General features: G+C 39.1%; 1 protein-coding gene across 1 annotated transcript in view; it reads left to right on the top strand.

Moving 5' to 3' along the window:
- Positions 1 to 14161, top strand: part of musk (muscle, skeletal, receptor tyrosine kinase) — a 54754-nt gene extending 40593 nt beyond the window's left edge. The window contains exons 16-18 of the mRNA XM_055153198.1: positions 166 to 357; positions 4077 to 4225; positions 13416 to 14161. Of these exons, the coding sequence (XP_055009173.1) occupies positions 166 to 357; positions 4077 to 4225; positions 13416 to 14161 (1087 nt within the window). The remainder of the gene's footprint in view (positions 1 to 165; positions 358 to 4076; positions 4226 to 13415) is intronic.
- Positions 14162 to 14599: the final 438 nt, after the last annotated feature.

The following is a 14599-nucleotide window of genomic DNA, read 5'->3' as shown; positions in this document are numbered from 1 at the left end:
GGTCTGGTGTGATCTCCATGAAGATAGAAAGGACACTCCAGACAAAGCAATAACATCTCCATGGAGAAAAGCATTTGACGAACCCTCCACCAGAAAAGTTTAACAACGCAACTTCAGATAACTAAGAAGCCAATTTAATATTTGCGTATTTACTTTGTTTTCCAGAGTCATGGAGACCCCCACTATGACCACTCTCCCCTCCGAGCTGCTGCTGGATCGCCTTCACCCAAACCCCATGTACCAGCGTGTGCCTCTGCTCCTCAACTCTAAACTGCTGGCTCTGGAATATCCACGCAACAACATCCAGTACGTGAGGGACATCGGAGAAGGAGCCTTCGGGAGGGTTTTCCAGGCTCGGTGAGTGAGAGTACAATAGAACACAAGTGTACAGTGTAATCCTGGGAATGATCTGACCCAGTGAAGGCAGATTTAGACAAGGCCAGCCTGCTCGTATACTCAGAGCTACTGCGTCATTTACACAGTCACACGCAGTGCATGGAGGTGTCATTTTCAAATGTCAGCGTGGCTCAGGAACAATCTGGTATATAGGTCAGGAAGTATGGAACAAACAGGAATTGTGTCAGCTTGGAAGCTTAATAAAGACTTTTCAAAACCAATTAATCAAATCAAATTAAAGATTGCAATCTTGGTAAGAAGATACACATCTCAGAAATTGGCGATTTGAATGCAGAGATGCTTAGGACGAGTGACTTCAAAGTGGTCAAAGAAGACAACATTGTATAAGATTTATGGAAAAAGAATTATAGAAGTTAAATACAAGTCCATGGGTGTTATTGTTGAGGGAACACTATTATAATAATTAACTATTTTGATCATTATAATTGTTATTTTTCGGACTGTATCTTGCTCTGGAGTATAAGTCACACCAGCCAAACAATGCATAATGAAGAAAAAAAAAAAAACATATGTAAGTGGCACCAAACTATAAGTCACACTTTTTGGGGGAAATTAATTTTATAAAATCAAAGACCAGGAACCGACATTTCATCTTGAAAGGCAAGTTATAGAAATAAGAATAGAACAAAGAGCAACAGGCTGAGTAGGCGTTCTGGTATGTTAACGTAACATATGAACAGTTCTTCAGATAACTATACCATAAACAACAGCACAGAACAGGCTTACCAAACTCTCCATCTCACTTCAAATCACTAAATCCATTGAATTCTTCATCCTCGGTGTCACTTCTGAGCAATTCCGTGACCTCTGGAGGTAAATGGAGTGCCGCTTCCTCTTCTGTGTAGCTGTCGTCAGACTCAGCATCAGTTCCAGTTACAATTATTCCGGCCTTTCTGAATCCTGACAGGATGATTTCGGTTATCACTGAAGTCCAGGCTTTGTCGCAGGACCACCCAAACCATGAAAAAAAGTGTGACTTATAGTCTGAAAAATACGGTACACATGCCAAACGATTTTATGCTATATACAAAGCAGCATTGTCAAATCAAAATGTCAAAAAAGAATACAAAAATATGGATTTTCATTGAGAACTGTATTATGTATAGTTAAATATTATCACCATATTTGAACTTTTATTTGGGTACAAAATCTCGAAATATAGAAATAACTGTTGTGACCAGTCTACTCATCAAAAAAGTAATTACTGACTAATTAATTAATACTGTTGTAGAATAAAGAGTGAGAATTGAAGCGAAGAGGCATGATGCTGGAGTTTTGACACATGAGAAGTTTATTTACAATCAGTGTGAGACCTGGGACCCACAAACATGGACCCTTAATTGTGACTGTGTTGTCCATTCTAATCTAGTGCAGTCCAATCTAGCCATGCTTCCATTGTAGGGAATATTATACCATTGAGGCTTAAACTGCAAGGACAGAGCTGGCAGTGAGTGTCATTTCTCTAATAACTGCCAGAATAATTTGTAGTTAAAGCCCTAGTTCAAAGTCAATTTTGCGTGATTATGTCCGCTTCAAGTTTTTTGCATATGTAAATGTGTAACTTGAGGTAATCTATACTAGCAGACAAACTATTTATACGGTAGTTGATTTGTTTTCTTGTGGTATTGTGACTCACTTTTTGTTTTTTTGTTTTTGTTATTGTAGTGATTTTGGTGAAAAACACATTACCAAACTGCAACTTAAAAAAAAAAGAAATGACAGAGAAACGCTTTTGTAGACAATCTGAAACACATTTCTCGTATTGTCTACAGACTCTACACGTGTTATTGCCAAAGTTATCTCATTGAACACGCAATGCTAGCACTTTATTTCCTCACTTCCAAGCTTTTCAAGTGTGAGTAGTAGCAACACTCAAGCTCAACAACATAAACACGAATGAACCTAGAAGATGTCACGGAATAGAAGAGGACAAGTGCAGTACATGTGCTGTATTCTGATCTGAGGCCGGTTCAGCTGCTAATGCTTGAGAAGTGAGCGGGAGAATGGTGTCACATATGGACCCTCTGGGAACAGTACATTCAAACACATGGTCGAGTGTGACTTTGATGAGGCATATTAAAATAGTCCCCAGCATTTCAAAGCTCTGTCCTGCTTCAAGATTTAAAGACATGAGGAGAATAAATAGATATGAACCCAAGGCTTGAGTTTATTTGGAGAAAGCAGAATTTATATATATTTTTATTTTCATGGTCGATTGTTTTGCATCCAGAGAAACTGATGGCCAAAGGGCTCTGCCAATATTTTGGGGTCAATATAAAGGGCCACTTTTGATTCTTTTCCCCAAATTCTGTAATTTCAGTTGATTCTACCATAAGCAAAAGAGCAGATTATTCATGTTTTATGTTTTTATCTCTTTGGACTAAAAGTGTTAAAGCTCTATTTGTATTCTCTATGCAGCTGGTTGGCCCCTACAAAATATTTTCTTGTGCTGGGGATTTATAGTCAGGCTGGTGCCACCTAGTGCCTCTGCTCAATTTCTTTTCTCTCCAGCGACTAGGTCAGGAATCGGTAAACACTAGGGGTTTCGCAAAAACCCAGAAAGTGCGAGTTTGGGCAGCAGCCAATCAGCGAAGAGCCATACATTCTGTTGGCAACGATCCCTGAGATTGAGCATTTTAAGCCAGAACAAAGAGAATGTTTGGTGAATTTTATCAAGGGGAAAGACGTTATTGCCCTTCGTCCTACGGGATTTGGGAAAAGTTGAATATACCAGTTAGCTCAGTTAGCGGTGCATTACATACATCACAACCAAATAGCATTGATTGGTTAAATAAAAAAAGTACCCACCTACCATCCAGCGAGCGAATTCTAATGCTGTGAGGTCAGGCAGTTTCCACGAAGTGAAACCGGCTGATGAATCAGGGTAGGGGATTTAAAGACGGGCAAATATCGGCTTAATATTGGCTTGTTTATCCTATACTTCTACTACATTTGTGACATTTCAATAGCAGCTCACATGGCGTAATGATTAATAATAATGCATTAGTCTTAAGTAATGCTTTTCCAGATGCTCCAAGTTGCTTTACAATTTTGTACATTGTTCATTCACTCCTCACTCAGTGGTGGTAAGCTACTATTATAGCCAGAGCTGACACACACACCACAAATCAGCAATGTGGTTTAAGTGCCTTGCCGAAGGACGCAACAACAGTTTTGCTCCACTCTGGCACCTGATATTCCCAGCAGTCCCCCATCCAAGTACTAACCAGGCCCAGACCCGCTTAACCTCTGAGATCAGAGGAGCTCAGGCTTTGACAAGGAGTCACGATTGCATCATGCACTTCTGTGAAGATGAAGCAAAAAATATTTGCAATGCAGGAGTTTGCCGGAGCGTACATAAAACAGAACAGACTGTCTAGAGAAGTTACTTAATAATAGAAGCCTGTTTCTGATGTCCCCCTATCTTCACTTCCACATATGAGAATAAGTTATCACCACATGAACTTCTGCCTAAACTAAATATACATCAACGCTGCGAGTATGAATTTGTTCCTCTCATGAGACACTACAGGAAGCAACTATCCTCCTACTGATGTGTACCATACCCTGGCTTCCTGGATTTGGGAATGTTATTAAAGAAAACACTCAGTTCTATTCTAGCACTTTATTGCTCAAATCTTGACTGATGTTTCTTTCAGGGCTCCGGGCCTGTTGCCAATGGAGTCGTTCACAATGGTGGCTGTGAAGATGCTGAAGGAGGAAGCATCGGCTGATATGCAAAATGACTTCCAGCGAGAGGCAGCGCTCATGGCAGAGTTCGACCATCCAAATATTGTCAAGCTTCTAGGTGAGTTGCAAGTGATTTTGATAGAGAATCTGTTTAAGGATGGTCTAATTTATTTTTTTTTGCTAACTATATATCCAATTTTTGTCTAGCAGTTGTTTCCATTGCTGATACCTTTATACATATTTTTAAATCCATGGCAAGCCCCACAAATTGAAGTCTGCTGATACCGATTAGAGCTGAACACTTTGGGAATATATCAAATATAGTATTTTTTTTTGTGTTTTTTTTCATTAAGTTTTCCGATGCCGATTAGATTTGCAATTTATATTTTAATAATAGGATTCTGTTCAAAGTTTGCATTTTAAACCAGAAGAATTGGCAAAAAGACTGAAATATGAACTGAATAACTAATACAAGAATCACATTTCAAAAATTTTTTTTACACTACAGGGTTAGTTTTTATAGAAAATAAGCAGTGGTGGAAGAAGTACCAAAAATGTAAGTAAAAGTATTAAAGTGCCTGTTTAAAAATGTACTTAAAGAGTAAGTATTTTGTGTAGATTTTGAGATCTTAGGCTACGTTCACACTGCAGCCTGAAGTGACCCAAATCCGATTTTTTGGCCCCTATGTGACCTGTACCTGATCTTTTAATGACAGTCTGAACAACACAGATCAGATTTTTTCAAATGCGACCCAGGACACTTGGATATATGGTCCTAAAACCGATACATATCCGATCTTTTGACATGTGACTTCAATCTGAACGGCCAAGGCGCATTCATCCGACCTACACGTTATCACAGGGTGGACTTGGCTATGCCAAAGAGGATGCCAGTACAGCCCAATGCCGACGCGTTTGCTCATGGAAATAAGCTGCCAAAGATGTGTTCCCTCCCGTGAGAGTGGCACATATAGGCACTCACAAATGTACACAAATGTTCTTCTCGTCATATGAAAATTGTTAATGAACTCCGTGTCACTGAAGTGAAGCACATCGCTATCCCACCACTCTTGGCTACGTCTCCGCATCCACACGTTGCTTTCAACGGACATTGCTGCCACTGCCTCACAAAATGCCAGGGCCAAACTATAATCTCAAACTATAATAAAGAAATACTTAAACTTTTCAGTGCAGTTCAAAAATATAGTGAAATAGAAAGTACAGATACCTGCTCTCAAATATAGCAAAGTAAAAAATAAATAAAAACTATACATTTTAAAATCTACTCAAGTAAAGTACAGATACCTAAAATGTTTACTTAAGTACAGTACTTAAAGGTGAACTGTGTAACTTTTCAGGCTGGGGGTTCGCCACAATGGAGATGCTATTGCTTTGTATGTTTCACAATATGATATTAAACTTTTTAGATGCATTTATTCACTTATGGGTGTTTTTATTGCTCAAAATGCTTTTAAAAACATGCATTTTGACTGAGTGGGGTCGCCTCCTCACAGATCTCACCTGTAAATTGACCTGGTGGCGTCTCTTGCTTGTCTCGATGGCAATTGATAAGTTTAATGCCATATTTCTTTAACTACTTGTACTTTGTTACATCCCACCACAGATTAAGACATATTTTATTGTTTGTGGTGGAAATTGTGGTACTTGAAATCTCATCTTTTTTGATTTGTTAATTGTGTACATTCAAATTGCTGATATTACCAACGATATATGGCGCATTCCTGCATCTGTCTTTTGCATGCAGACATTCCCCAGACCAATTTCATATCCTCAGAGTGTAGTTTTCAGTGCAAAAACAGATGTAGGGAAACTCAATTTAAAGATTTGTGAGACATAAATATTTGCCAAGACAAGTTCACGAGAGGGATATTAGCAATCAGCGCACTTCCTGCTACTGGTATGAACCTTGAACTCACTTCACCCTCAAATCGAAAAGGACATTTCTGGAAACCTATCAAACACAACTGGTGAAAGACGAATTAACCTGAAAGCTATTTAATATTCTACATGCAACACAAGATTTATATGTAATTAACAAGGAAATACTGTATATGAACACAAAATTCCATGTTTTGTGGTTGCCATACTGACAGGGAAAGAATATTGATACAGATTGCTTCACAACATTAAAGGCCCTGTACCTGATGTATTTGAGAAAAAAAAAAAAAAAGTATATTATATAAGCTGCTTTTGCTGTCAGAATAAGTCCACTGTGTGTTGTCTGCATCTAATTAGAAACCATTTTATTGTCCGGTAATTATCAAGTGCATGTTATCGTGGTAGTTGTTGTTAGATTTCACACCACGGAAAAACTCCACTCTGGTTTCTGAGAGCTGTGAAAAGGACTTAGTTGGGGTCCACACAACAACCTTTTTTGGTCGAAACTGTGAAGTTTTTATTGGTTTTGGCCTTTCGTCCACGGCGTTTCGGGTGAGTGAAAACTGTGTTTTTTGAGGATGAGTTCCAGAGTGAAGAAATCTGTCGCAAACCGCAGCTTTTGGGAAATGATGATGTCGCGACCCCATCTCAGCCCTCAAACTAGCCTCCGCGGACCACAAGGTCATTGCTGAAATGGGACAGGTTTAGCCTACGGAGCCGCTCCTGTCACCCAGCAACCGAGATACGCTGCAAAAGCTAATGCTAACAACACGCACCACACAGATTACGCACACGGATCAATAACAAAGATTATGCATGAGTAATTAAACAGTTGGAATTCTCATCCAAATCTTATGGCTAAAAACAAAACAGTATGTTTAACGTTTGCAAAACAGAACAGCTATATTTCTGGGACACATCTAAAATAAACTAAATTGCCTTAAGTTAAAGTTTAAAAAAACTGTGATGGGATATGCATTATTAAATATTATCATTGTAAACAGCACCGCATATAGGTGTGGCAGGTGTTACCTGCCAAGGGACTACAGATGGAAATTAGCAATCTTGCTATAATCTGGCATATTTACACTGCAATGTTGTAGATGTTCATTAATATGCACTGTCCCTATTAAATAAATAAATAAATAAAAAATAAAATAAAGATGTATTACATTGTTTTCACTCAGTGCTCTGTTGTCGTCAAGACATTAATATTTATTTACGCAAATTTTTTTCAACCCACAAATTTTTTATTTTTTTTTAATCCAGGATTGTTGTCATATGGACGTAGCCTTAGAAACTCATTGCAGTCATTAGGAAGATCAGAATATATAAGTTAAATGAGGAATACCTTTTGACCACTGCAAACAGTTAAAAATGAACTAGTGTAAAAATCAGGTACAGCGCATTTAATAGAATATCAAAACACATTCTTAAAGGTGCACTATGTAACTTTTCAGTTGGAGGTCTGTCACCTCCTTGTTTTTATGGATATGTCATTGCTCTGCCTTGAATGTTCCACAGTATGACATTAAACAGCTTTACCTTACATTTATACAACTACAGGTGGTTTGATTGCTTAAAAATATCAAGAAAAACAGGCATTTTGATTGTGAGTGGGGTCGCCTCTCCACAGATCTGACCTGTAACTTCCCCTGGTTTGGTCCCCATGAAGATAGAAAGGTTTAATGCCATACTGTGAAACATTTCAAACAAAGCAATAACATCTCCATAGAGAAAAACAGATGGCAGACCCTCCACCAGAAAAGTTACACAATGCACCTTTAACTAATCTAAACATATATTGCCATTTTGGAAGCAACTTTGGCCAAAAAAGATTCCGTTATGTTTTATAAGGAAGCCTTTTTCCAGAGAGAGTTTATACAAAACAAAACTATTTCCACAAAAAAAAAACAAAATTATTTCACTACTACTATTTAAAACTACAGCAACTATGGTAAATATCAAAAGTAGTGAAATTGTGATCACCGAAGTATTGCCTCATGCACAATACTGCACTGCAATATTTTGAGACTTCGAAGTCTCAAGATACTGCACTGCAATATCTTAAGACTTCAAAATCCCGAAAATTTATACTAAAAAGTGACTGTTCCAGCACTGATTTATAGCTTGCAGCACCTGTCCAGAGAACCAAAACATGGATTTTGTGATGTTGTAATCCTTTCTCTGAATTTGCACATGCTAAAAACCAACGCTGTTTCCAATGTCATCCTCTCACAGCTGCATTTGACATTCTTTATATAGCACCACTGAATCCCCGGATCAGTGCATTGGCTCCACTGCAGAAAAGCGTAAAAACAGATGAAGAAAACTCAGGATGGACGTTGTAGCGGGGGTCACGGGTCACCATTGTTCACAAAATGACATAAGCTAATGACGGATCTAGTCTAGGGCATAGCGAAGCGACCCTGACCCAAATGACAGCCACAGAAAGTTTCAGCTGATGGTAACATGGCGTGTAATAGTTCACAATCTCTGGAATTGTACAAGATCATAATAGCAGATGGAGAAGAAATGTGAAATCAGAGAAATGTCAAAATCATGCATTATTTTTTTGCAGATAGAAAGCAGCTAAGAAATGTTATGGTTGTGCAATCTAAACTTCAAAAGTTCAATTTCTTGCCTTTGCGTGTTCTTCCATTATCTACAGAAATGTTAGTTACCCAATACATACAATACAATACACAAAATTGACTCTTGTGAGCTTTTAGTCGTGTTATAATGTTGTTACCTCATTAAAAACAAAGATTGAAAGATTGATGAATACTTTTGCTTGCAAATATTTATGTTATATTGACTGTTGTGTAATTACAGTGACATGAGGTTTTGGTAGTGGAGTGGAACAACAACAGACACAAAGGACACAAATAATCTTGCAGTTGAAATTGCTAAAAATTCAACAGTTCAAAATTTTTGTGTGCGGGTATCTGGTATAAGATAAAGGTGCACTATGTAACTTTTCTGGAGGGAGATCAGCCGCTCTCTTGTTTCCATAAAAATGTTATTGTATGGCCTGAAAGGTTCCACAGTCTGGCATTGAACTTATCTGTTTAGCACAGGGGTGTCAAACTCATTTTGGTTCGGGGGCCGTATCCAACCGACTTTGATCTGAAAGGGGCCGGATCATGTCATATAAACCCCAAAAATAACAATAAGTTCAAATATTTGTGCAGAGAAACGCAAATCTATTACAGAAATCTTTTTTATTTGATGAACTCTTTCTTTTACAAAATATTATAATATTATGAACAACCTGAAACTTGAAACCTGAAAAATGTAATTTCAACACAATGTTTTAACATGAACTTGTATGCAAATAGGAATAAGTAAATTTTTCTTGTAAAATCCTGCACTCGGCTCCACTTTTCTCATTTTTGACATTTTTCTGATGAGGGTGTCACGGTCAACAGTCAAAACGATCGTCCTTTAAGAGCGTTTGGAAAGAAACAAATCTTCATTTGTGCTGCTCTGGTGGAAGGAGCCACGTACAGAGACTCTGGAAATTATGCTGTGATAAACACCACAGAAAATTAACAAGATTTTAATAGAAAATATAATTCAAATATTTTAGTAGAAAATTAGCCGAGGGCCAGATTAAAGGTCTTGGAGGGCCAGATCTGGCCCCCGGGCCTTATGTTTGACACCTGTGGTCTAGCATGTATTCAAATAGTGGGGTACAGATACAAAATATATCTTAAAAACATGCATTCTTGTTGTAAGCAGGGTAGCCTGTCCACAGATGATCTGATCTGTAACTTGACTTTGTGGCTTCATCTGCTTGTCTTCATGGAGATTAATGCAGTACTGTGGAACATTCCAGGCAAAGCAATAACACCTACATGGAAACAAATAGGTGTTGTGCCTTCCACCAAAAAATTGACATAGTGCATCTTTAAATTGTTCCTTTTTTACCTTCTTTAAAATGTGAACAAAAATAAAAAAAATCTTGTTAATTTTGAACCAGTTGCAGTAGTAGCCTTCCTATCATCCTAATTCTCTGAAATTATTAATATCCATTTTATTATTGCCATCAGCAACTAGAATGCTAACAGCACATCACTGTTGCTTCTTAGGTGGTGTCAACACGACAACGTTTTTTGGTCAAAATGGTGAAGTTTGTTTTGGCCGGATTTTCTGTTGGGCGAAAACTGTTTTTTTTTAAAAGAAATCTGAGAATGCTGGCGTTGCGTTGTCATGTGGACAAGCAAACCACAGCTTTTGGAAAACGATGATGTCGCGACCTCATCATTGCCACGTGAGCTGCTTTTACAATATAGGGGTAAAACTTTATAGCGTGGAAAGAAAAATCAGGTGCAGCCGCTTTAATCTACACCCAGAATAACTAACCCTACCTGGAACTAGTTTAATTTGAGGAACGCTTCCAATCTTCAGCCCACACAGCTGCTTTTGACATATATAGCATCTCCGAATCCCTGGATCAGAGCATTGGCAAGTGCAAAAACAGATGTAGGAAAAGAAAATGAGATCTGCGTGGTTGAAAACAGGTTAGCAAAAACATGAATATAAGTGTTCTATTCTGACCAACCAAGAATGTTTACAGGAAATATCCAATAACTCATTTATATATTTATTTATTTTCATTTTTGCATCAGTATAAGATTTGAAAATCTAGAATCCGCCAATGACACACGAGTTGACTCAATTATTACACCAATTACGAAACTAATACTACACCTCAAATACTGTGTAAAAATATCGCCATGAGCCAAGACGCCATATGTTATCATATGAGATCTTAAAATGGAGTCTTGGTGTTTTGTATTTTTAGCGATGGGTCACAACTCTTCATCCCACGGTTGACCTTTTGTTGAGGCAGCTACTGTGGAAGTGTGCTCCTGTTTCTCTTGGTCACGCTAAGATCGGCACAGGAACCATAATTAGACAGTGTCTCCCGGGGGAACTGTCCTACGCAACCCCCAAGGACGTTTGACAGCACTGATAACCTACAAGTTTGCTATTTGCGGGGACTGAGTTGTTTACATGTTTTGTTTTTAGACCCAGAGAACCACCACAGACCACTGCCAAGGCACGTGAAATCATTTAGAAATTGCAGTTTGAATGGTCCTAAAAAGCAAATGATAATGATTGCTATTGTGTTTGCAAGCAACAAAATATTCTCTGCTTCTCTCATTATGTAGAAAAGCTGTATTGCTGCGTTTCAGATGACATCGCAAAGTTTTATAGTCTGATATTACTGAATACAAATGGGGGCAGCTAAAATTAATATTGTTAGATTGCACGTTTATGTTGCAATACAGAAAAGTCTTGGGTCTAGTAACTCAGAGAAAATGATCAGATTCAACATTTATGTATTTACATTTTAGATATTTCATGGTAAAGTATAATGTTATTCATAGGAAAAACTGGCTCTTGACCCCATCTGGGAGTATGACATTACTGCATGAATCTGAAAAACACCAATACATTTATATTATTTGGACACATCATTGTATAAGTTTAACTGTTCATATTTCAGTCTTCTCTCAAATGCTCCTGGAGGGGTTTAAAGTGTGAACTTTGAACAGACGTGGCCAGATCTCCTTGTCAAACCTGATCTCGTCAGATCTCAGAAGCTAAGCAGGGCTGAGTCTGGTTATTACTTGGATGGGAGACGGCTGGGAATGCCACGGGCCGCAGTGGAGCGTGTGTCCTCCTTTGGCAAGGCACTTCACCTACTTTGCCTGGTATGAAAGTGGTGTGTGTGTCTAAGTGATTTGGTGGTGGTTGGAGGGGTTGATTGAGCAGAGTGGCAGTTCTTCTTCCATCAGTGTACTCCAGGGTATCTGTGGTTGCAATAGCTTACCATCACTAAGTATGGAGTGAATGAATAATGAATAATCATTAATGAATTGTAAAGCAACTAAAAGCATCTGGAGAAGCACTATATAGAACTAATGCATCATTATTATTATTGTTAGAATACCACTGTTTCCACAAAAAGCAAATCTTATTTAAATTGACCATGCTCATTACAATTATTGCAAGTAGATCATCTGAATTTCCTTTGAGATCAGTAAACTATAACAGGGCTAAGTGGTATATTAAGTTTTTTCCAAATCCCGTAGGAAGAAGGGCAATAACGTCTTTTCCCTTGATAAAATTCACCAAACATTCTCTTTGTTTCGGTTTTAAAGTCTTGATCTCGGGAATCGTTGCCAACACAGAATGTATGGCTTTGTCTACATGCATCTCGACTGCTTTGTTTACTGTTGTGCTGTACCACAAAAATGAACCCAGTCATGGCTTCACAGCTCTTTGCTGATTGGCCAGAGCATGGTCTACATCCTTTGGGGTTCTTGCAAACCGTCTAGTGTATTCTGATTCCTGACCTAGTCGCTGGAGAGAAATGAAATTGAGCGGAGGCACTAGGTGGCACCAGCCTGGCTACTTTTAGTACAGAATCGAAGTTGTGAAACTAAAATAAAATTCACACTAAAACACCAAATATTTCCTTTTACTGTCTATCCTTAAAATAGTATTAAACCTGTGTTATGTTTTTGGAGAATCTGGCAAAACATTTTAAGACTGCACTAGGATCTAAAATTTTAAAGTTGTGTGGTCTTGAAACTCTGACCAACTGCCCAATGTGAGGTTTTAACGAATCCAAAGGGTTTTATAGTCACTGTGATTGATATCAACTGGTGCCAACACAGAGCAGTTAAGTCATTACAACCATAATGGAGTGTATTGTAGTCATTCCAGTCTCCACAATGCAAATGCAAATCCTCAGATATTCACATATTAAAGAGCCCTCATTATGTTATTTTTTGATCTGTTATAATGTTTCCTCATAAAAAACATAACTGGAGTTGTGTTTTGTTTCATTCACACATGTTTAACACACAAATCCTGCATATTTAAGCAGTTCCTTTCTCAAACATAAAACACTGTTCCACCTTGTGACATCATGTGGTTATACAGGATGTTCCCCACTGTGTTTTTAAACTCCATACACCTTCACAAGAATCATTTGGATAATTTCAGCCCTGGAATTCCCAGTCTCTGGGGAACAAAAGGCTTTTAACTTGAAAACTACCACAGCATGAGGGTTACTCAAACGTGTCAATGAAACAAAACACAACCCCTGTTATGTTTTGGATGAGGTAACAACATTAGAACATGTCTTAAAGCTCCCAAGAGTCAATTTTGTGTAATATAGAACCTTTAAAGAGAAGAGAGGGTTATTAATTTATCACCAGAAAGCCAATATTTTCTGAAAAAAATGGTTTAATACGGATACTTGGGCAGTTAATGCAGATTTCCCTTGGAGTTTGCCTTTGTTTACATTAGCAATTAGAACCAATACTAGCAACAAAAAACAATTACTCCTCACCTAAACCACTCTCCACTTTCTCTCTTCTCCACAGGTGTGTGTGCAGTGGGCAAACCCATGTGCCTCATGTTCGAGTACATGGCCCACGGAGACCTGAACGAATTCCTCCGACGACGCGCCCCCGCCCAGTCCAGTCGCGCCGTCAGCCGAGCTAGCATGTCCATCCGCAGCTTCACCTCCGAATCCGACTGCCCCGGCCTCACCTGCACCGAGCAGTTCTTCATCTCCAAACAGATCGCCGCGGGGATGGCCTACCTCTCCGAACGCAAATTTGTGCACCGCGACCTGGCCACCCGGAACTGCCTGGTTGGCGAAGACATGGTTGTGAAGATCGCCGATTTCGGACTGTCTCGGAACATCTACTCCGCCGATTACTACAAAGCCAACGAGAACGACGCTATCCCGATTCGCTGGATGCCCCCGGAGTCCATTTTCTACAACCGCTACACCACCGAGTCGGATGTGTGGGCGTACGGCGTGGTGTTGTGGGAGATCTTCTCACATGGGATGCAGCCGTATTACGGAATGGGTCACGAAGAGGTCATATACTACGTAAGGGACGGTCATATTTTATCCTGTCCAGAGAACTGCCCCGTGGAGCTGTACAATCTGATGAGACTTTGCTGGAGCACGCATCCCGCAGATAGGCCGAGCTTTAGCAGTATCCACCGAATACTAGAGCGCATGCACCAGACCACGGTGAATACTAACGCGGAAGTAAGCAGTACTGAAAAGATGAGTACCGAGACGCCAAATCCCGACAAGGAGGCAGACTGCTGAAGGAAAAGGCTGTGACCACTTAAAGATGGACACAGTGGTGACCATCCAAACACATTACATACTTTTTTTTACTTTATGTCACGAGCGCTGATATTTCAGTTTTCACGGTTTTCTATATTTCATACTTCTTTGTTCGCACGTTGCTGGATGGATTGCTAGATATCTGTTGAAAAGCTACAGTTCAAGTCACACACTACAGGAGCATTTGCCCGATTTAGGCTGCATTTGCTTCTCCTCGACTTCAGGGAGGTGTAACCAGATTCTGTGTCTTCATTTGCGATTTTGAAGCCGTCGCGTTCCTCGTATGTATGTGTGTGTTCCTCATATGTGGTGTCAGTGACTCAGAGTTGCAAGATCATAACAAACAGTAAAACATCATCACCACTGCTCAATCCAATAAAACAGAGCGTGAGAGAGAAGAGCAGATGGAGAGATGGA

This window comes from Boleophthalmus pectinirostris, unplaced genomic scaffold (assembly GCF_026225935.1).
Source record: "Boleophthalmus pectinirostris isolate CB_2022bp ecotype Guang Dong unplaced genomic scaffold, ASM2622593v1 HiC_scaffold_18, whole genome shotgun sequence".
Lineage (NCBI taxonomy): Eukaryota > Metazoa > Chordata > Actinopteri > Gobiiformes > Gobiidae > Boleophthalmus > Boleophthalmus pectinirostris.
Note: the sequence above shows the minus strand (reverse complement) of the source record. Positions and strands in the feature narration are given on the sequence as shown.